This window comes from Nycticebus coucang, chromosome 10 (genome assembly GCF_027406575.1).
Source record: "Nycticebus coucang isolate mNycCou1 chromosome 10, mNycCou1.pri, whole genome shotgun sequence".
Lineage (NCBI taxonomy): Eukaryota > Metazoa > Chordata > Mammalia > Primates > Lorisidae > Nycticebus > Nycticebus coucang.
Window position 1 is genome coordinate 29,423,985 of NC_069789.1, and position 15,603 is coordinate 29,439,587.

Consider the following 15,603-nt stretch of genomic DNA (forward strand, 5'->3'; position numbering starts at 1 on the left):
CCCCCACACACTGCTTTGAACTTAAATGGAAAAGTATCTAAGAGATCCCCTCTTAGGATCAAGCATTTTGGCTCTCTGGCCAAACACCCAAACTGCCCAAGCAAAAGTCCTGGGCTGTACTCACTGTAGGCGGAAGATGGCGGTCAGCCAGGGGCAGCATCCCTGGAAACAGAGAGAAGAGAGATGGGCGTCCAACCTCTGTGTCTGTGGGAAGCAGATGTAATCTTTGTCTTTGACATTAAATAACCACTTGACCTTCTGCTGTATAAAAACAGTGCTTTTGTCTCATATTCAGCGAGCAATCCCTTGTCCAAAAAGGACAGTATCCACATGCTCCTAGTCTTTTGGGATATGTACCTGATAATCTTACTAAAACCTCTCAAGTTTTGACAATTTGATGGTCAAATCACAAAACCCAGATCAAGAGGTGACGAAAGCTCAGGGCAGCACCCTAGAGAAAGTAGGGTGGCCTTTTCATTATTTCAAAATGACTAAGAGGTGGGAAGAGAGAAGAAATAGCCCGAAGGATTGGATGGCTCCCTGGGGTAAGAGTTAGAGAGGGGGAAGGGTGTCTGTAGGTTTTATTGTTTTATTGTCCTTCATATCTCTAAAGCCGGGCTGTCACCCAGCTGGGAACGACAAATATTTGTTCATATTCATTCAACAACGACTAAGTACCTACTAGGTATCAGGTGCTGGGGAACAGGGATGGATAAGACAAGTATCCTGCCCACATTTGGCTCATAATCTAGCAGGCAAGTGAATAATTAACTGTCATACAAAGCCACATGTGTAATCAGAGACAAGTACTAAGGAAGCCCAGGGGATTCCATAGCCCCTTCTGTCTCTGAGTTCACTGAGTCTCACAATCCCAGGTCATCCCACTGCCCTGTCCCCTATTTCCCAAGTTCAGGTGCCTTTGTTGATGCCGAGAAGAGCTTCTCCCAATCATTACTGCTAATCTCTGCCTCCTACCCCAGCCATAACCACAACTGTCCCTTAGATACCAACCAGTTCATTTTCAAAGTCTTGTTGCCCTGAGGAGGAAATCGAAGACAATCTCTGAAATCTGGATTCACTAGAGACACAAAAGGAAAAAAGTGACAGATAATTCTTAAAAAAAAAAAAAAAAAGAAAGTCAAAACACTATGTCCAGGGTTTTGCTGCCTTTTCGAGTTCAGGACCAAACCTACCAGCCCTTAATGGTAGGGAGAAAATATAACTCACTCTGTGAAAAATAGAGACAAGGACGATAACCATTCCTAGGTAGAGTATTAAACTCTACGTTATACAGAATGAATAACACGGGGTCAGTACCTCCATAGATCACCTCTGTGCCCCACCCTCAAACTTCAGCAGGGTGACAGTCTACCTAACATGACTTTCAAAGTGTTGCCTGTTTATAGCATATTTCCTAGGCCAGGCGAGGTGGCTCACTCCTGTAATCCTAGCACTCTGAGAGGCCGAGGCAGGTGGATTGCCTGAGCTCAGGAGTTTGAAACCAGCCTAAGCAAGAGCAAGACCTCATCTCTAAAAATAGCTGGGTGCTGTGGAGGGCGCCTGTAGTCCCAGCTACTTGGGAGGCTGAGGCAAGAGAACTGTTTAAAGCCCAAGAGTTTGAGGTTGCTGTGAGCTATGACACCACAGTACTCTACCAAGGGCACAAAGTGAAACTCTGCTCCCCTCACCAAAATGCAACATATTTCCTAATATATCAAATAAAAATTGGAATAAGGAGTAGGCAAGCTGGCTATAATCCTAGCACTCTGGGAGGCCGAGGCCGGTGGATTACTTGAGCTCAGGAGTTCAAGACCAGCCTAAACAAGACTGAAACTTAGTCTCTACTAAAACTAGAAAAACTAGCTGGGTATTGTGAAAGGTACCTGTAGTCCCAGCTAGTTTGGAGGCTGAGGCAAGAAGGTCGCTTGAGCTCAGAAGTTTGAGGTTGCTATGAGCTATGATGCCATGGCACTCTACCCAGGGTGACAAAGTGAGACTCTGTCTTACTCTGTCTCAAAAAAAAAAAAAAAATTAGAGTAAATACTATTTTTTATCAACTCTAAGACACCACTGGTTGTAAAGTACAAAATCATTTCCTCAATCACTAAGAAAGAAAAATGCTGCCAAGGGCGGCGCCTGTGGTTCAGTCGGTAAGGCGCCGGCCCCATATACAGAGGGTGGCTGGTTCAAACCCGGCCCCGGCCAAACTACAAAACCAAAAAATAGCCGGGCGTTGTGGCAGGCGCCTGTAGTCCCAGCTACTTGGGAGGCTGAGGCAAGAGAATCGCTTAAGCCCATGAGTTGGAGGTTGCTGTGAGCTGTGTGAGGCCACGGCACTCTACTGAGGCCATAAAGTGAGACTGTCTCTACAAAAAAAAAAAGAAAAAAAGAAAAATGCTGCCAATTAAACTATGATCATCTTTGATAGATAATAAAATGCATCCTAATTTCATAGATAGGAAAATATCAAAATGTACATTGTAGAGCTGAAAAACAATAGCATTCTACATTATAGCTTTTTTTTTTTTTTTTTTTTTTTTTGCAGTTTTTTGGCCGGGCCCGGGCTTGAACCTGCCACCTCCGGTATATGGGGCTGGCTCCCCATGCCCTTGAGCCACAGGCGCTGCCCTATATTATGGCATTTTAATCATAGTCTTTCTTTTTTCAGATTTTTATTGTATTTTATTTGTTTGTTTATTTATTTTTTGAGACAGAGTCTTATTTTGTTACCCTTGGTAGAGTGCTATTTCATCACAGCTCACAGCACCCTCCAACACTTGGGCTCAAGTGATTCTCTTGCCTCAGCCTCCCAAGTAGCTGGGACTACAGGTACCTGCCACAACGCCCGGCTATTTTTAGAGGTGGGGGTCTCACTTCGGCTCAGGCTGGTCTTGAAACTGAGCTCAGGCAATCCACCCTCCTCGGCCTCCCAGAGTGCTGGGATTACAGGTGTGAGCCACCACACCCAGCCCCTCAAATTTTTTTTTTTTTTTTAGAGATGAAGTCTCACTCTGTTGCCCAAGCTAGAGTGCAGTGACGAAATCATAGCTCACAGGAGCGGCTCCTGTAGCTCAAGGAGTAGGGCGCCGGTCCCATATGTGGAGGTGGCGGGTTCAAACCTAGCCCAGGCCAAAAAAACAAACAAACAAAAAAAAGAAATCATAGCTCACAGAAACTTCAAACATCTGGCTTTAGCAATCCTCCTGCCTCAGCTTCTCAAGTAGCTGGGACTACAGAGAAGTGCCACCACACCCTGCTATTTTTTTTTTTTTTTTGGTAGAGACCAGGGACTCACTATGTTGCCCAGGTTGGTCTTCAACTTCTGGCCTCAAGTGATCCTACCTTCACCTCCCAAAGTGCTCCGATTATAGGCGAGAGCACAACACTTGGTCCAGATTCTTTCTTCTGAGTACTCCCTAAAAACACCCTGTTCATTGTGAATTTGAGGCTTTACAATAAGTGAAATTTCTGCTTTTTTCTATTTTCCATCCCACTTCTAATGGCATAAAACATAACAGTATGTAATTTTCAAAGCATTGCAGAGACAATGTCTCATTTGTTCTTCAGTAACCCTGTGGGGAAAAGAGGGCACAAGACGAAGATCACACGGCCAGGGAAGTGGAAGGGCCTCTCAACCACCAGGGGCTGCCTGTGTACTACAGCACGTGGCCCTTCTTTAGGCTGAATGTGATATAACCGCATCCAATATCCCAAAAGGTTTTCCGCAATGGCCCAGGTCACCACGACAGGCTTTCAAAAAGGCCAGAGCAGAGATGATGGAGAAGGAAGGTTCACTTACAGGTACACCTCCTCTTCTCACACAGGGGCCACAAGAATGGAGAGTCTGCCTGGCAAACCCTGCGGGAGGCATGGGCAAGCAGCTGAGGCTGTCCCTGAGTTTCCCCCACTCGCTTCCTGTTGCTGCAAGAAGGTGCTAGGGTGTGAGGAGCACCCAGCTGAAGCTGGAGAGCCTGGTTGTGCAGATCTAGAATTCACTTTCACCCCCCAGGTGACACCAGCAGGAAGCCAGCAGAGCTCAGGCTAGAACTGGAAGGACCTGAATCTGGCTGAGGGAGCCTGGGCATTGCAAAGGACTCATTCAAAGCCAGCAATGACCAAGCAGGAGGCTGGGCAGCTAACCCAGGGCTCTGCTACCTCCTTAATGTGCCTCACCCAGGCCCTGGTGTGAGGCTAATGAACTTCAAAGATAATAGACTTACAAATACTCAAGATGAGAAAGAAAATGGGCATCCTCCTTAGCTGATGATGAAAGCCCTAAGTATCTAAAGCAACTAGCCTGTAGCCAGCATAGTTCATGACCACGGCCTGGCCTTTGATTTTTTGTGAACCAAGTGAGGGTAATAAGGCTGACTAGATGGGTCTGTGGTAAGGAGAACGGAGAACACAATTTCTAGTGGAACAATCTAGGTCCCCATCACATATAGGCCCTGCCCACACAGAGAGTATCCTAGGCTTCTAGCCCATTCCAGTGTCACCAGAAACACAGCTCACACACACACACACACACACACACACACACACACACTCATCTGCTAGGCAATGTGTCTTTTTTACCTGTCTGCTTCTGACACCAGGGCGATGCGGCCATAATCCCAGAATCTTCTTCTTATGAAGGAAAACACCAAGATTAAAAGCTAAAAGTAGAAAAGAAATCAAGTAAAAGCATATTGGATGGCTTCTAGTTAGAAAAGACAGCTGTCTCAGGGGCAAAGCCCATCTTCCAAACTCAGCAGTGCTATACGAAAATCATTCAGGCCCGGAGGGCCACCAACACTGCACAGCTTAGTGGCCCCAGGCTTTGCTCACCAGCTTCACCAGCTCCTGTCACCTTGCCCCAGCCATCAAGGCTGTCAGCACTGCTGCCAAGGTAGCCCTTAGCGCTCCTATTCCCACACATCAGCCCAGTCCTTTGGTCTCAAGGCAATACTACAAGGGCCTCCTCCCATCTCAGCCTGATTTTCCTTTAGCAGCTGCCAAGCAGAAAAGCAGGTCTGAATTCACAGCAGTCCTGGAGACCAGCTCCCTTCTTCACTTTATATAGAATTTAATTTTATTATTTTTATTATTTTTAGAGATGGGGTTTCACTCTATTACCCAGGCTGGAGTACAATGGCACAATTACAACTCACTGCAGCCTCAAAGTCTGAGTTCAAGTAATCCTCCTGCCTCAGCCTCCCAAGTAGCTGGGACTATAGACATGTGCTGCCATGCCCAGCTAATTTTTATATATATTTTTAGAGCTGGAAGTCTCACTATGTTGTCCAGGCTGGCCCCAGATTCTTGGCCTCAAGCAGTCCTCTTGCCTTGCTCTCCCAAAATTCTGGGATTATAGGAATGAGTCACCATGCACGGACAAATTTTATTTTTAATTACAGAACCAAGGCAGCAAAGCCTCCCAAGGCTGAGCCAGAAATGTCAGATTTTTACTTTGAGTTTGACTGCTAGAACAGAGCATGTTGGTGACAATGCCCAACAAGGGCTCTGGACTGGCTTGGTCTCAGTAAGGTGGGACACCTCAGCTGGTCTGTGTGCCCAGTAGAAACACAGGGGGTTGGACTAAAGGTTCCTCTAAACCCCTGTTAGCCCTAGAAATCTGTAAATTCTAAGCTTGGCCCCTGTAGCTCAGTGGGTAGGGCGCCAGCCACATACACCAGGGATGGCAGGTTCAAACCCGGCCCAGGCCTGCTAAACAACGACAACTACAACAAAAAATAGTCCCAGCTACTTGGGAGGCTGAGGCAAGAAAATCGCTTAAGCCTAAAGAGTTTGAGGTTGCTGTGAGCTGAGACGCCACAGCACTCTACCAAGGGCAACTTAGTAAGACTCTGTCTCAAAAAAAAAAAAAAAAAGTGGGACCACACCTATGCTGCACCTTACAAGGGTACATGTGAAATTTACTAGGTGTAGAATATAAATGTCTAAACACAATAACTAAGAAAATGCCGTGAAGGCTATGTTAACCAATTTGATTAAAATATTTCAAATCATAAATAAAACCAACACATTGTACCCCATGATTGCATTAATGTACACAGCTATGTTTTAATAAAAAAAAGAAAACCTGGGGTGGCACCTGTGGCTTAGTGAGTAGGGCCCTGGCCCCATTTACCAAGTGTGGCAGGTTCAAACCCGGCCCCGACCAAACTGCAACCAAAAAATATCCAGGCGTTGGGGCAGGTGCCTGTAATCCCAGCTACTCAGGAAGCTGAGGCAAGAGAATCACCTAAGCCCAAGAGCTAGAGGTTGCTGTGAGCTGTGACGTCACTGCACTCTACCATGGGTGATAGAATGAGACTCTGTCTCCCCCCCCAAAAAAAAATCTGTAAATTCTACACTGTCCCCTGCCTCCCTACAGGTCCACCTTAGTAGGTGCTCTGCTGAGTTCCTGCCTCTCTCCCCTCCATGAACAGCTACGGCCCCTTGAGATCAAGGAGTTGGAGACACACATGTTAATAATCATACCTTCTGACCTGCTCTGGTCAGAAACTGGGGTTTTATATATTTATTTCGGCTGAAGTTGTCATTGTTGTTTAGGAGGCTTGGGCCAGGCTTGAACCCACTACCTTTGGTGTATGTGGCCGGTGTCCTACTCACTGACCTACAGGTGCCGAACCAGAAACTGGGGTTTTAAAGGTGGGTTTTGAGCCAGGCCTGGTGGCTCACACCTGTAATCCTAGCACTCTGGGAGGCCAAGACGGGTGAATTGCCTGAGTTCACAGGTTCAAGATCAGCCTGAGTCAGCGTGAGACCCCATCTCTAAAAATAGCTGGGTGTTGTGGCGGGCACCTGTAGTCCCAGATACTTGGGAGGCTGAGACATAAGGATCGCTCGAGCCCAGGAGTTGGAGGTTGCTGTCATCTCTCATCTCAGTGAGACTGACGCCAGGGCACTCTACAGGGCTACAAAGTGAGACTCTGTCTCCAAAAATAAATAAACAAATAAAAATAAAAGTGAGTTTTATTTTTCTGAATCCAGAGGACCTGAACCCCAGAGGCACTGAGTTCCTGTGGCATATTCTTAGGATGAATCAGGAAGCTGTTGATTTATTTTCAAAGGCATATGAGTCATATAGTAGGAAAAATCCGAAGCTTGTTCAGGAGGCGCCTGCCCTTACTGCCCACAGCAGCTGCTGTCTTGGAATGTGTAGTGTGGAACATCTCCCACACATCTATGCTTTCCAGAACCCCCCTCCTGGACCCCTGTAACTTTCTGCAATAAAAATACACCCCCATACTCCTGCCTCCTCCTTCCTCTCAACCAAGGCTGGCATATATGATAGTGCTCTTGACCTACAAATGGGTTCTAGCTCCAAGAAATGGATTATGTGGTACTTAGCACTTTTTCATGAAAGCAAAGCAGGTATAATGCAGGTTCCCACATTAGCCCACAAAGAAGCAACAATGTAACAAAAGTCTAATGCAACAATTTAGATCTTAATCCTAGGCAGGAAGAATAGGAGAACACTCTCACTCTCCTCCCTTTCCATAAGCATTTTTGGTGCCAGCAAACTTGTGTCTAATACTGTCCTTTCCTACCTCCCAGGGCTCTTTCCCCCAGGGACTGACACTCTCATGCTACCCAACTGCCCCTTCTCAGGTTCCCCACCCAGGCCGAGTCTCCAGCCCCAAGCAGTCCAAGCCCCCATCTGTCCCTGTTCATTCAGAGACAGCATCCAGAAGGACACAGCCATAGAGAAGATACACCTTAATTCCAATAAATCTCAACTAGCCAGTGTTCAATCTGTATGGGACAGAACGACATGTTTCAAGTTGAGAGCCTGGTAGCATGGTAGTGAACCACCTGCTGAGGTCGGCACTGAGAATCAGCTTCTGATTCTTAAAAAACCCCAGGGATCCTTGGGCAGCGCCTGTTGCTCAGTGAGTAGGGCGCGGGCCCCATATACCGAGGGTGGCGGGTTCAAACCCAGCCCCGGCCAAACTGCAACAACAAAAAAAAAGTAGCCGGGCGTTGTGGCGGGCACCTGTAGTCCCAGCTGCTCGGGAGGCTGAGGCAAGAGAATCATGTAAGCCCAAGAGCTGGAGGTTGCTGTGAGCCGTGTGACGCTATGGCACTCTACCGAGGGCAGTAAAGTGAGACTCTGTCTCTACAAAAAAAAAAAAAACAGGGATCCCAGATGGGAACAGAGGATGACACTTCAGAATTACAACTTCTCTGGTTCTAGTCCATACTCTGTTCACATCTCTCATCTCTGTGAGACTGACCTTTCCCAAGGGGTCTTCAAGACACTAGAGGCTGATAGCTCTACAATAATGGTAATAGTCAAAGGCACAGCAAGGTGTGCCCTATACATGCATGGCCTTGTCTGATATTCTCTGAAATTCTGCGAGGTAGGAATTATCTCCATTTTCCACGTAAACTATGTAACATGCCCAAGGTCACAGCGCTGAGAAGCAGTAGAGTTAGGCTTTAAACCAGGTATGGCTGACTCCTCACCTGAGTTTCCCAAAAGGGCCCGGGTGAGGAATTTAAACAAATAACCAGAGGGGCAGAGGTGGGGGAAAGAGGACACGATTCATGAGAGTTCTCACCAGAAAGCAGCTGACATCTATCAGCAGGACAGTAGGAATGCCACCAAAGTTGACTCCCTGGAGCACAGTGCTGTTTTTGGCCGAGTTGTAGCAGTAAGAGTCATTGGCTTGGTCCCTGAGGCCCAGCTGCTCACGAATGGACACTGCCTTGGACTGCCACAGCTCCAGGAACAGGGAGTTGGTCATCATTCTTGTCCTCCCTGGAGAACAGGGCAAGGCAGATGGTCAGGACTCAAATTCTCCTGCAGTTTCCCCAGCCAGCGCTAGCAGAGCCGAAGGCAGGTGTCTCCCCCAGGGCCTTGTGGGGCACAGGAGCCAGCAGCAAGGAATTGGGGCAGATCAGACGCTGGACCCCTGCGTGCCTGGCAGTATCCACAGAGAATGGTTCCATTGTGAGAACAGTCTGAGAGTGTCAGATGGTTAGAGTGGATGCCTCAGCAAGGACACAGCAGTCAGACTCCCTAAAGGAAGTGAGCCTGGAGAAACGGGGGGACAGAAGCTGCTGAGGTAGCTAACTTAAGAAATCCTGAAGGAGGGCGGCGCCTGTGGCTCAGTGAGTAGGGTGCCGGCCCCATATGCCGAGGGTGGCGGGTTCAAACCCGGCCCGGGCCAAACTGCAACAACAACAACAAAAAAAAATAGCCGGGCGTTGTGGCGGGCGCCTGTAGTCCCAGCTACTCGGGAGGCTGAGGCAAGAGAATCGCGTAAGCCCAAGAGTTAGAGGTTGCTGTGAGCCGTGTGACGCCACGGCACTCTACCAAGGGCGGTACAGTGAGACTCTGTCTCTACAAAAAAAAAAAAAAAAAAAAAAAGAAATCCTGAAGGATTCTGGGCTTGGTGGCTCACGTCTGTAATCCTAGCACTCTGGAAGGCTGAGGTGGGTGGAATGCCTGAGCCCAGGAGTTGAAGACCAGCCTGAGCAAGAGTGAGACCCCATATCTAAAAATAGATGGGCATTGTGGGTGCCTGTAGTCTCAGCTACTTGAGAGGCTGCGACAAGAAGATCACGTGAACCCAAGAGTTTGAGGTTGCTGTGAGCTACTACGATGCTACGGCACTGTACCCAGGGTGACAGAGTAAGACTATCTTAGAAAAAAGAAATCTTGAAGTTCCTCTAGCCTCAAGTACCACTGCTGGGAAAGTAACTCCTGAAGAGGCTCTGGGAAATCCAGACTACGGGCAGGGGAGAGGGAAAAGGGACACAAAAGCAGGGAAGTCATGGGTTAGACAAATGGGGAAGAAGGGGACAGTGAAGTACACACAATGGTCCCTCTACATGAGCCCCAGGCAAGATGTGTTCACAGAATGTCAGAGCTGCACCACAGAGATGGGCCTATTTGATATACTTGGAAACTGAGGCTCAGAGGTTTAATAACCTTCCCCAAGATAAAGGAGCTGGTCAGGGCAAAATGGAGGCCCAAACCCAGCTTCCTGACTCCCAGATGCCAGTTCTCTTTTCACTACGTGCCCCCCCCCCCACTTCTTTTGTCCTTAGGTCATTGAGAAACTGAAGAGGGTGACAGGAAGAAGACAGAGCAGGGAGTCCTGGGGGGTCTCCTCAGGGAACCCAGGTCCCCCAGGCCCACCCTCTCACACAGCCCTTCCCCCTCCTGGGTTCCTGGGGTCTAACTGGAAGGTCCAGTATTTCCAAAGCAAATACAGCTCCAGGCTAGATTGCTGACCTTCCCTTCCTGAGGCTCCTGGCACCCCTGGTGAAGCTAATAAAACTCTACAGTGTCTGTCTTGGGCACCAAAGGTCCACGAGTATTTAGAGCCCAAGTTCTGACCTGCTCTTCACACTGTCTGTGGCAGAAGGGCCAAGAAAACGCTTTTCCCCCTGTTCTTTTTTTTTTTTTTGAGACAGAGCCTCAAGCTGTCGCCCTGGGTAGAGTGCTGTGGCATCACAGTTCACAGCAACCTCCAACTCCTGGGCTCAAGCAATTCTCCTGCCTCTACCTCCCAAGTAGCTGGGACTACAGGTGCCCGCCACAATGCCTGGCTATTTTTTTGGTTGCAGCCGTCATTGTTGTTTGGCAGGCCAGGGCTGGATTTGAACCTGCTACTTCTGGTGTATGTGGCTGGCGCCTTAGCCGCTTGAGCCACAGGCGCCGAGCCATAGCCCCCTCTTCCTTAAGCACCTGCCTCCCCAGATCTGATTCCTAGGATTCCCAGGGGACATGTACTAAGTCTGGTCTTTCTGCCTGTTACAGGACAAAATTCTTGGGGACAAGAAGAAACAGTATAGAAACCCCAACAAACATTTGGACTGGCTGGTGGTGCTGCTGGGGTGTGGTGTTGGGAGGTGATTTCCTATAGTACTGGGGTCCATCTGTCTGTCTCTCACACATACGTGTAGGAAGTACAGGAAAACTGGGTGGCAGGCCCAAAGGCCTGAAATCATTCCCCCAAAGGCCAAAGTCACCTTTTTTTTTTTTTTAATATATATTTATTTTTTATTTATTTATTTATTTATTTATTTTTTGTGTGGTTTTTTTGGCCGGGGCTGGGTTTGAACCCGCCACCTCCGGCATATGGGACCGGTGCCCTTCTCCTTGAGCCACAGGCGCTGCCCCAAAGTCACCTTCTTACCCCTATAAGAGACTTAGCAATGGCTAGAGGTAGTGGAAATTATGATGGCAGAGCCAAGGAGCTGGCAGTTCTGAACAGTCACAGAAGTTAGCTCTGGGACACAGATGTTCTTGTCTTGCCTTTAAACCCCACCCAGTGGCACCACCCTAATAGAACATCCCAGACCAACACTGCTAGGCCAACAACTGCCTCTCCTTCTTGTCCCCATACTAACCAGATGCCAGGGGAAAGAGGGACTATGGAGGGCCCAGTGGAGAGGGTTTCACTGGAAATGTCTCTGGCAAAGGTAGAAACAGCCCTCGACACCTCCCAAGCTCCTGGGGGCCAGGCCTTGGACTTGACACTCATTTCCTACAGAGTTCTCCTGACCCCTGGGTCCTGGGACACCAGAGTTTCCTGAAGGAACACAGTTGCCCAATGACGCATGGGGAGCTATCCTTTTCCTTCAGTTTAAGGGTCTGGATGGAAACCTTTTGGCACCTCCCCACCAAAAGGTCTCAGAACTCACACATACATACAGAGATTTTGCCCAGTGGGGTCCCTCCTGCTCTGGATCTCCCCCATTCTTCAGTGCTCCCATGTACCACTCCACTCTGCTCTCCTCAGCCAGTACCAACTTGTGGCTCCAGCCACTCCCCCTCCTCTACTGGCTCAAGGGCCTGCTGGGTCAGAGGGCCCTCCTCTCTCCACAGAAGCTCAGTGGTTGTAAGCTCAAGGTAGGACCAGCCAAAGACCTCATGTGGGCCCCAAGGGCTGCTGTTGCTGTAGGGATCCCCAAGGTCCCCTAAGGACTAGAAACAGGAAAAGGGAACGGCAGAATAAACAAGGAAGGTTTGAAAAGTGAAGTGGAAAGAAAAAACATCTCCATAAAATGCTCACAGAAAGAGCATTGTCTCTGAAAACGGGAGGGTGTGGTGGTGGTGCTGGGGGTGGGGGTGGGGGGTGGGACATCCTAGGAAAGTACTGATGGCTCCTCTTCCCCCTTCAGCCCCAGTCCCACTTCCAGAATCATTTTCCTCTTGCTAAACAGGCTCCCCTGGGTGGTTTCACAACCCTTGATAAGGGGAACTCAGGGATGTCTGGCCAACAAATGCCACCAGGCTAGGGCCAGCCTGGAACTCCCTCAGTCAGGTGGCCTGTTTGCCCCAAGTGAGCATGCAGCTTTGTGTGCCTCAGTCGCTCTCAAGACTCTTCAGCTCAGTCGTAGCTGTCCCTGCCTGTTAGGCATGTAAAGTCCAGATCCTGCTGAAATATCTCTGTCCCTCTGGCTTTTCAGCAGGCAGCCCCAGACAGGCTGTGAAAGGGGAGCTGGGAACACAGCCATCATGGGGGAGCCCTGCCAAGCTGAGGAGAGGGTGGGGGAGGGAGGCAGTATTGGGGCCTGAGTCAAACCAGCAACAAGGCTCAGAGTGGCCCGGCCTGGCGATATTCAACCTGGGTATAAGTTAATTTCTAGCACTCCTCCATACATCTTCTAGAAGCTCTCCATTCATCACCTCATTCCTACCAAATACATTGGGTAAGAGTGTAAGAGGGGGCGGGCCTGTGGTTCAAGGAGTAGGGCGCCGGTTCCATATGCCGGAGGTGGTGGGTTCAAACTCAGCCTCGGGCCAAAAAAAAAAAGAAAAGAGTGTAAGAGGGTAAGAAAGCCAAGAATTACTGCCGAGGCCCAGGAACTAGGGTGAGCAGCAGATGACCTCAGACCCCCAAAGCAAAGGTCAATTCATGTACATCCAAGAGTCTGGCTGTAGCCAGTGGGACAGGCTGAATCCAATGGCTGGTCTCAGACTTGTCAAGGAAGTAACCATCACTGCTAATCCACTGTGCATTTGAGCTGGCAACAAGGGCAGGCCCCTGCAGCAGCCTTGACTACCTCTTCACCCCCTTCCCAGCAATGACAGCAGAATGCTGAAGGAACATCTGTAGCCCCATACAAATTCAATGTGTTCTTATCATCACCAAATCTACCAAGCAAGATTAGAGGCAGCTCTAAACCTTCTGCCTCAGGAGCTCACTCTGATTCTACAGATGCAGAACAAGTTTGCAAAGTAAACACAACTTCTCTTATGGCTCCACCACCCAGGGCCAGGAAACTAGACAATTTTTACCTGTACAGACATCAACCCAGGAATACCAAAGACATGATATAGCAACTGTGTAAAATGGGAGGCACTGCTGTTCAGCAGCTATGGGAACAAACTCTGGAGTTAGGGTCTCAGCACCACACAGCTTAGCAAGTGGCTTACCCACTCTGCGCTGGGCTTCCTTCTCTATGAAATGAGGACACAGATTTTCTCTCTTAGGATTGCTGGGAAACAATTCCTGACCCTCCTGAGCAATCAAAAACTGCTTGCTTCTAAGTCACCCCTCCAGCTAATGAGAAGCGCGCAAGGGCAGGCCCCCACCTGATGACTTCTCTGTCAGAGCCAGGGGAGACCTTTGTCCCAACGCTAAACAAAGAAGAGTGAGTGAAGGGAAAATGGGGCATTGCTTCTTTTCCCATCCTCCTTAAAAGCACAGCAGACTCCAGGGCATCCTGACAGGTGTCAGAGTAGGAATAAGGAAGACAGTGGAGCATGGGGTGGGGGTAGGGATATGGATAGCTTCTTCGCAGGGAACGACCTGTCTTTCCCTATCCCCAGGGGGTGTCTACAACCCCACAGGAGTCAGTGGCCAGGAAAGGCCTTAGAAGGCCTCCCACAGCAGCCTGTACTGGTGAGCACCATTCATTCACTTAAAAATCAGGAACTCTCAACAATACAAGAGCAGGGACACAACTGCTGAGCTTCAGAGCTGGAGGAAGTTTGGAAGTAATTTGGTTCACCACGTTGTCGCCTCCTGCCCTTGAGGCCACCCCAGAGTCTCAGGTAGCCAGTCTTCTCAGGTATTGGAACCATCTGTGGATGTGGTTTCCTACCTAGTGCCCCTCCTCCTCCCCACCTCTCCCCTTCCCCCCGACTCCCCCCTCAGGACTCCGCCAGGGTAGCGGGGAATGGTCGCCGAGGGACAGGTTGTGGGTGGTTTCTGCCTTCCCAGCAGCAGGGGACTCAGGCACCCGGCCCCTTTCCCAGGCTTGCCTCGCAGGGAGTCGGAGAAGGAAGAGCCCCACGGCTGCGCTCCTGGTTGGTCTGGGAGAGGGCAGACTCCCGTCGACAAAGCCCAAATTGCCCAGAGGGAAGAGGAGGGATCACTTGTACCAGCAAAAAGCTGGAGCCCAGAAGAGAGAAGTCCGGAAAAGCTGCCAGGCAGTCCCGAGGAGCGCGGGTCCCCTGACAGATCAGTCGCACCCCACCCTTCCCCACAGACACCCCGCTCGGCGGTGGAGCGGCGGAAACTGAGAACCGCGCCAGGCACCCGACACATACTTAGCGCTCCGGCGGGGACCCCCAGGCCCACACATCCGGGGGAAGCAGGAGGCCGAACCCCAGTCCCACGTTACCTGCGGCGCGGCCGGGGAGGGGACGGGCAGACCTGGCCGGCGGGGCGGCGAACCCACCGCCGAAAAGTTACCAAGTGAAACTCTGCGCCTTCTGCACATGCGCAGAGCTGCGCCCACCGATTGCCCAATTTGGAGCGTCCACCCGCGCCGGCGCAGCCCGGACGCAGCCGGCTGTGCTGGGGCTGGTGCCGCCCGGCGGTTTTCCGCCCTGCCGGGGCCCCGGGACAACTTGATCAGTCCTCCCAACTTCTCCCAGCGGGAGACAAGCCCGGGCCTGGGGCCGAGGGGGGCGCTGCCGGGTCGGCCTCTTCAGCCTCCGGGAGACCCGGGCCAAGCACAGGGTGGGTGCGCGGGGGGTGCGCGGGGAGAGCATCTGCAAACGCTCGCGACTGTGCTTTGAACTCCCGGGACGAGTTCTTAGGCGCTCCGTGGGGACTGGGGACGGCAGGGGAGAGAACGAGGAGCTCCGCTGGACATGGCGCGCACTCGGCTCCAGGCAGTCTGGGGTCACCCGGAGCCCCCTGCAAAAGGCCACGGCTCCCCAACACCTATGAGGGCCAGGACCGTGAAAGCCCGGAGAGTCTCCGTCCTGCCCTCAATGGGGGTCGCAGCATTTCCAACGCTTCCTGGGACCCAGCTACTGCCCAAGTGAGGCGGCCAGGGGCACGGACTGCAGCCCAGCTCGCCAAGCGCGGTGTGTCTCCCGGCTGGGTAGCCGGGGCTTCCAGTGAACCAGAGGGCTCCCCAACTGGACTGCAGGTTCGCTGAGGGCAGGGCAGGCCTCCGCATGCCCGATGCCGGATGTGCACTGCGCAGAATGCAAGGCAGGATTCCAGGGGCACTACACACCAGCGCACCTTCCCCGGCAAACTACCACCCTCGGCAGACCTTGGTCTTCCCATCTGTGAAATGAACGATTGGACCAATCCAGTCCTGTCAACACTAAACGTCCTGACTTCTGAATAATTTCACCCCCTGCATGGACAGCTTCGCAGGTTCTCTGAC

The 15,603-nt window shown here is 50.6% G+C and overlaps 1 protein-coding gene across 5 annotated transcripts in view; it reads right to left on the bottom strand.

Annotated features, from left to right (window-relative positions):
- TMEM63A (transmembrane protein 63A) overlaps positions 1-14,676 on the bottom strand; it is a 42,303-nt gene extending 27,627 nt beyond the window's left edge. For 2 of the 5 annotated variants that reach the window (XM_053604040.1, XM_053604038.1), the window contains exons 1-5: positions 14,599-14,675; positions 8,571-8,770; positions 4,576-4,655; positions 1,012-1,078; positions 125-162 (exon numbers count right to left, since the gene is read on the bottom strand). In XM_053604040.1, the coding sequence (XP_053460015.1) occupies positions 125-162; positions 1,012-1,078; positions 4,576-4,655; positions 8,571-8,759 (374 nt within the window). In that variant the 5' untranslated portion in view covers positions 8,760-8,770; positions 14,599-14,675. Of the gene's footprint in view, positions 1-124; positions 205-1,011; positions 1,079-4,575; positions 4,656-8,570; positions 8,771-14,524 lie in introns of all 5 variants that reach the window. The other 3 variants (XM_053604039.1, XM_053604036.1, XM_053604037.1) reach the window with 3 other exon arrangements.
- Between the last annotated feature and the right edge of the window lie 927 nt (positions 14,677-15,603).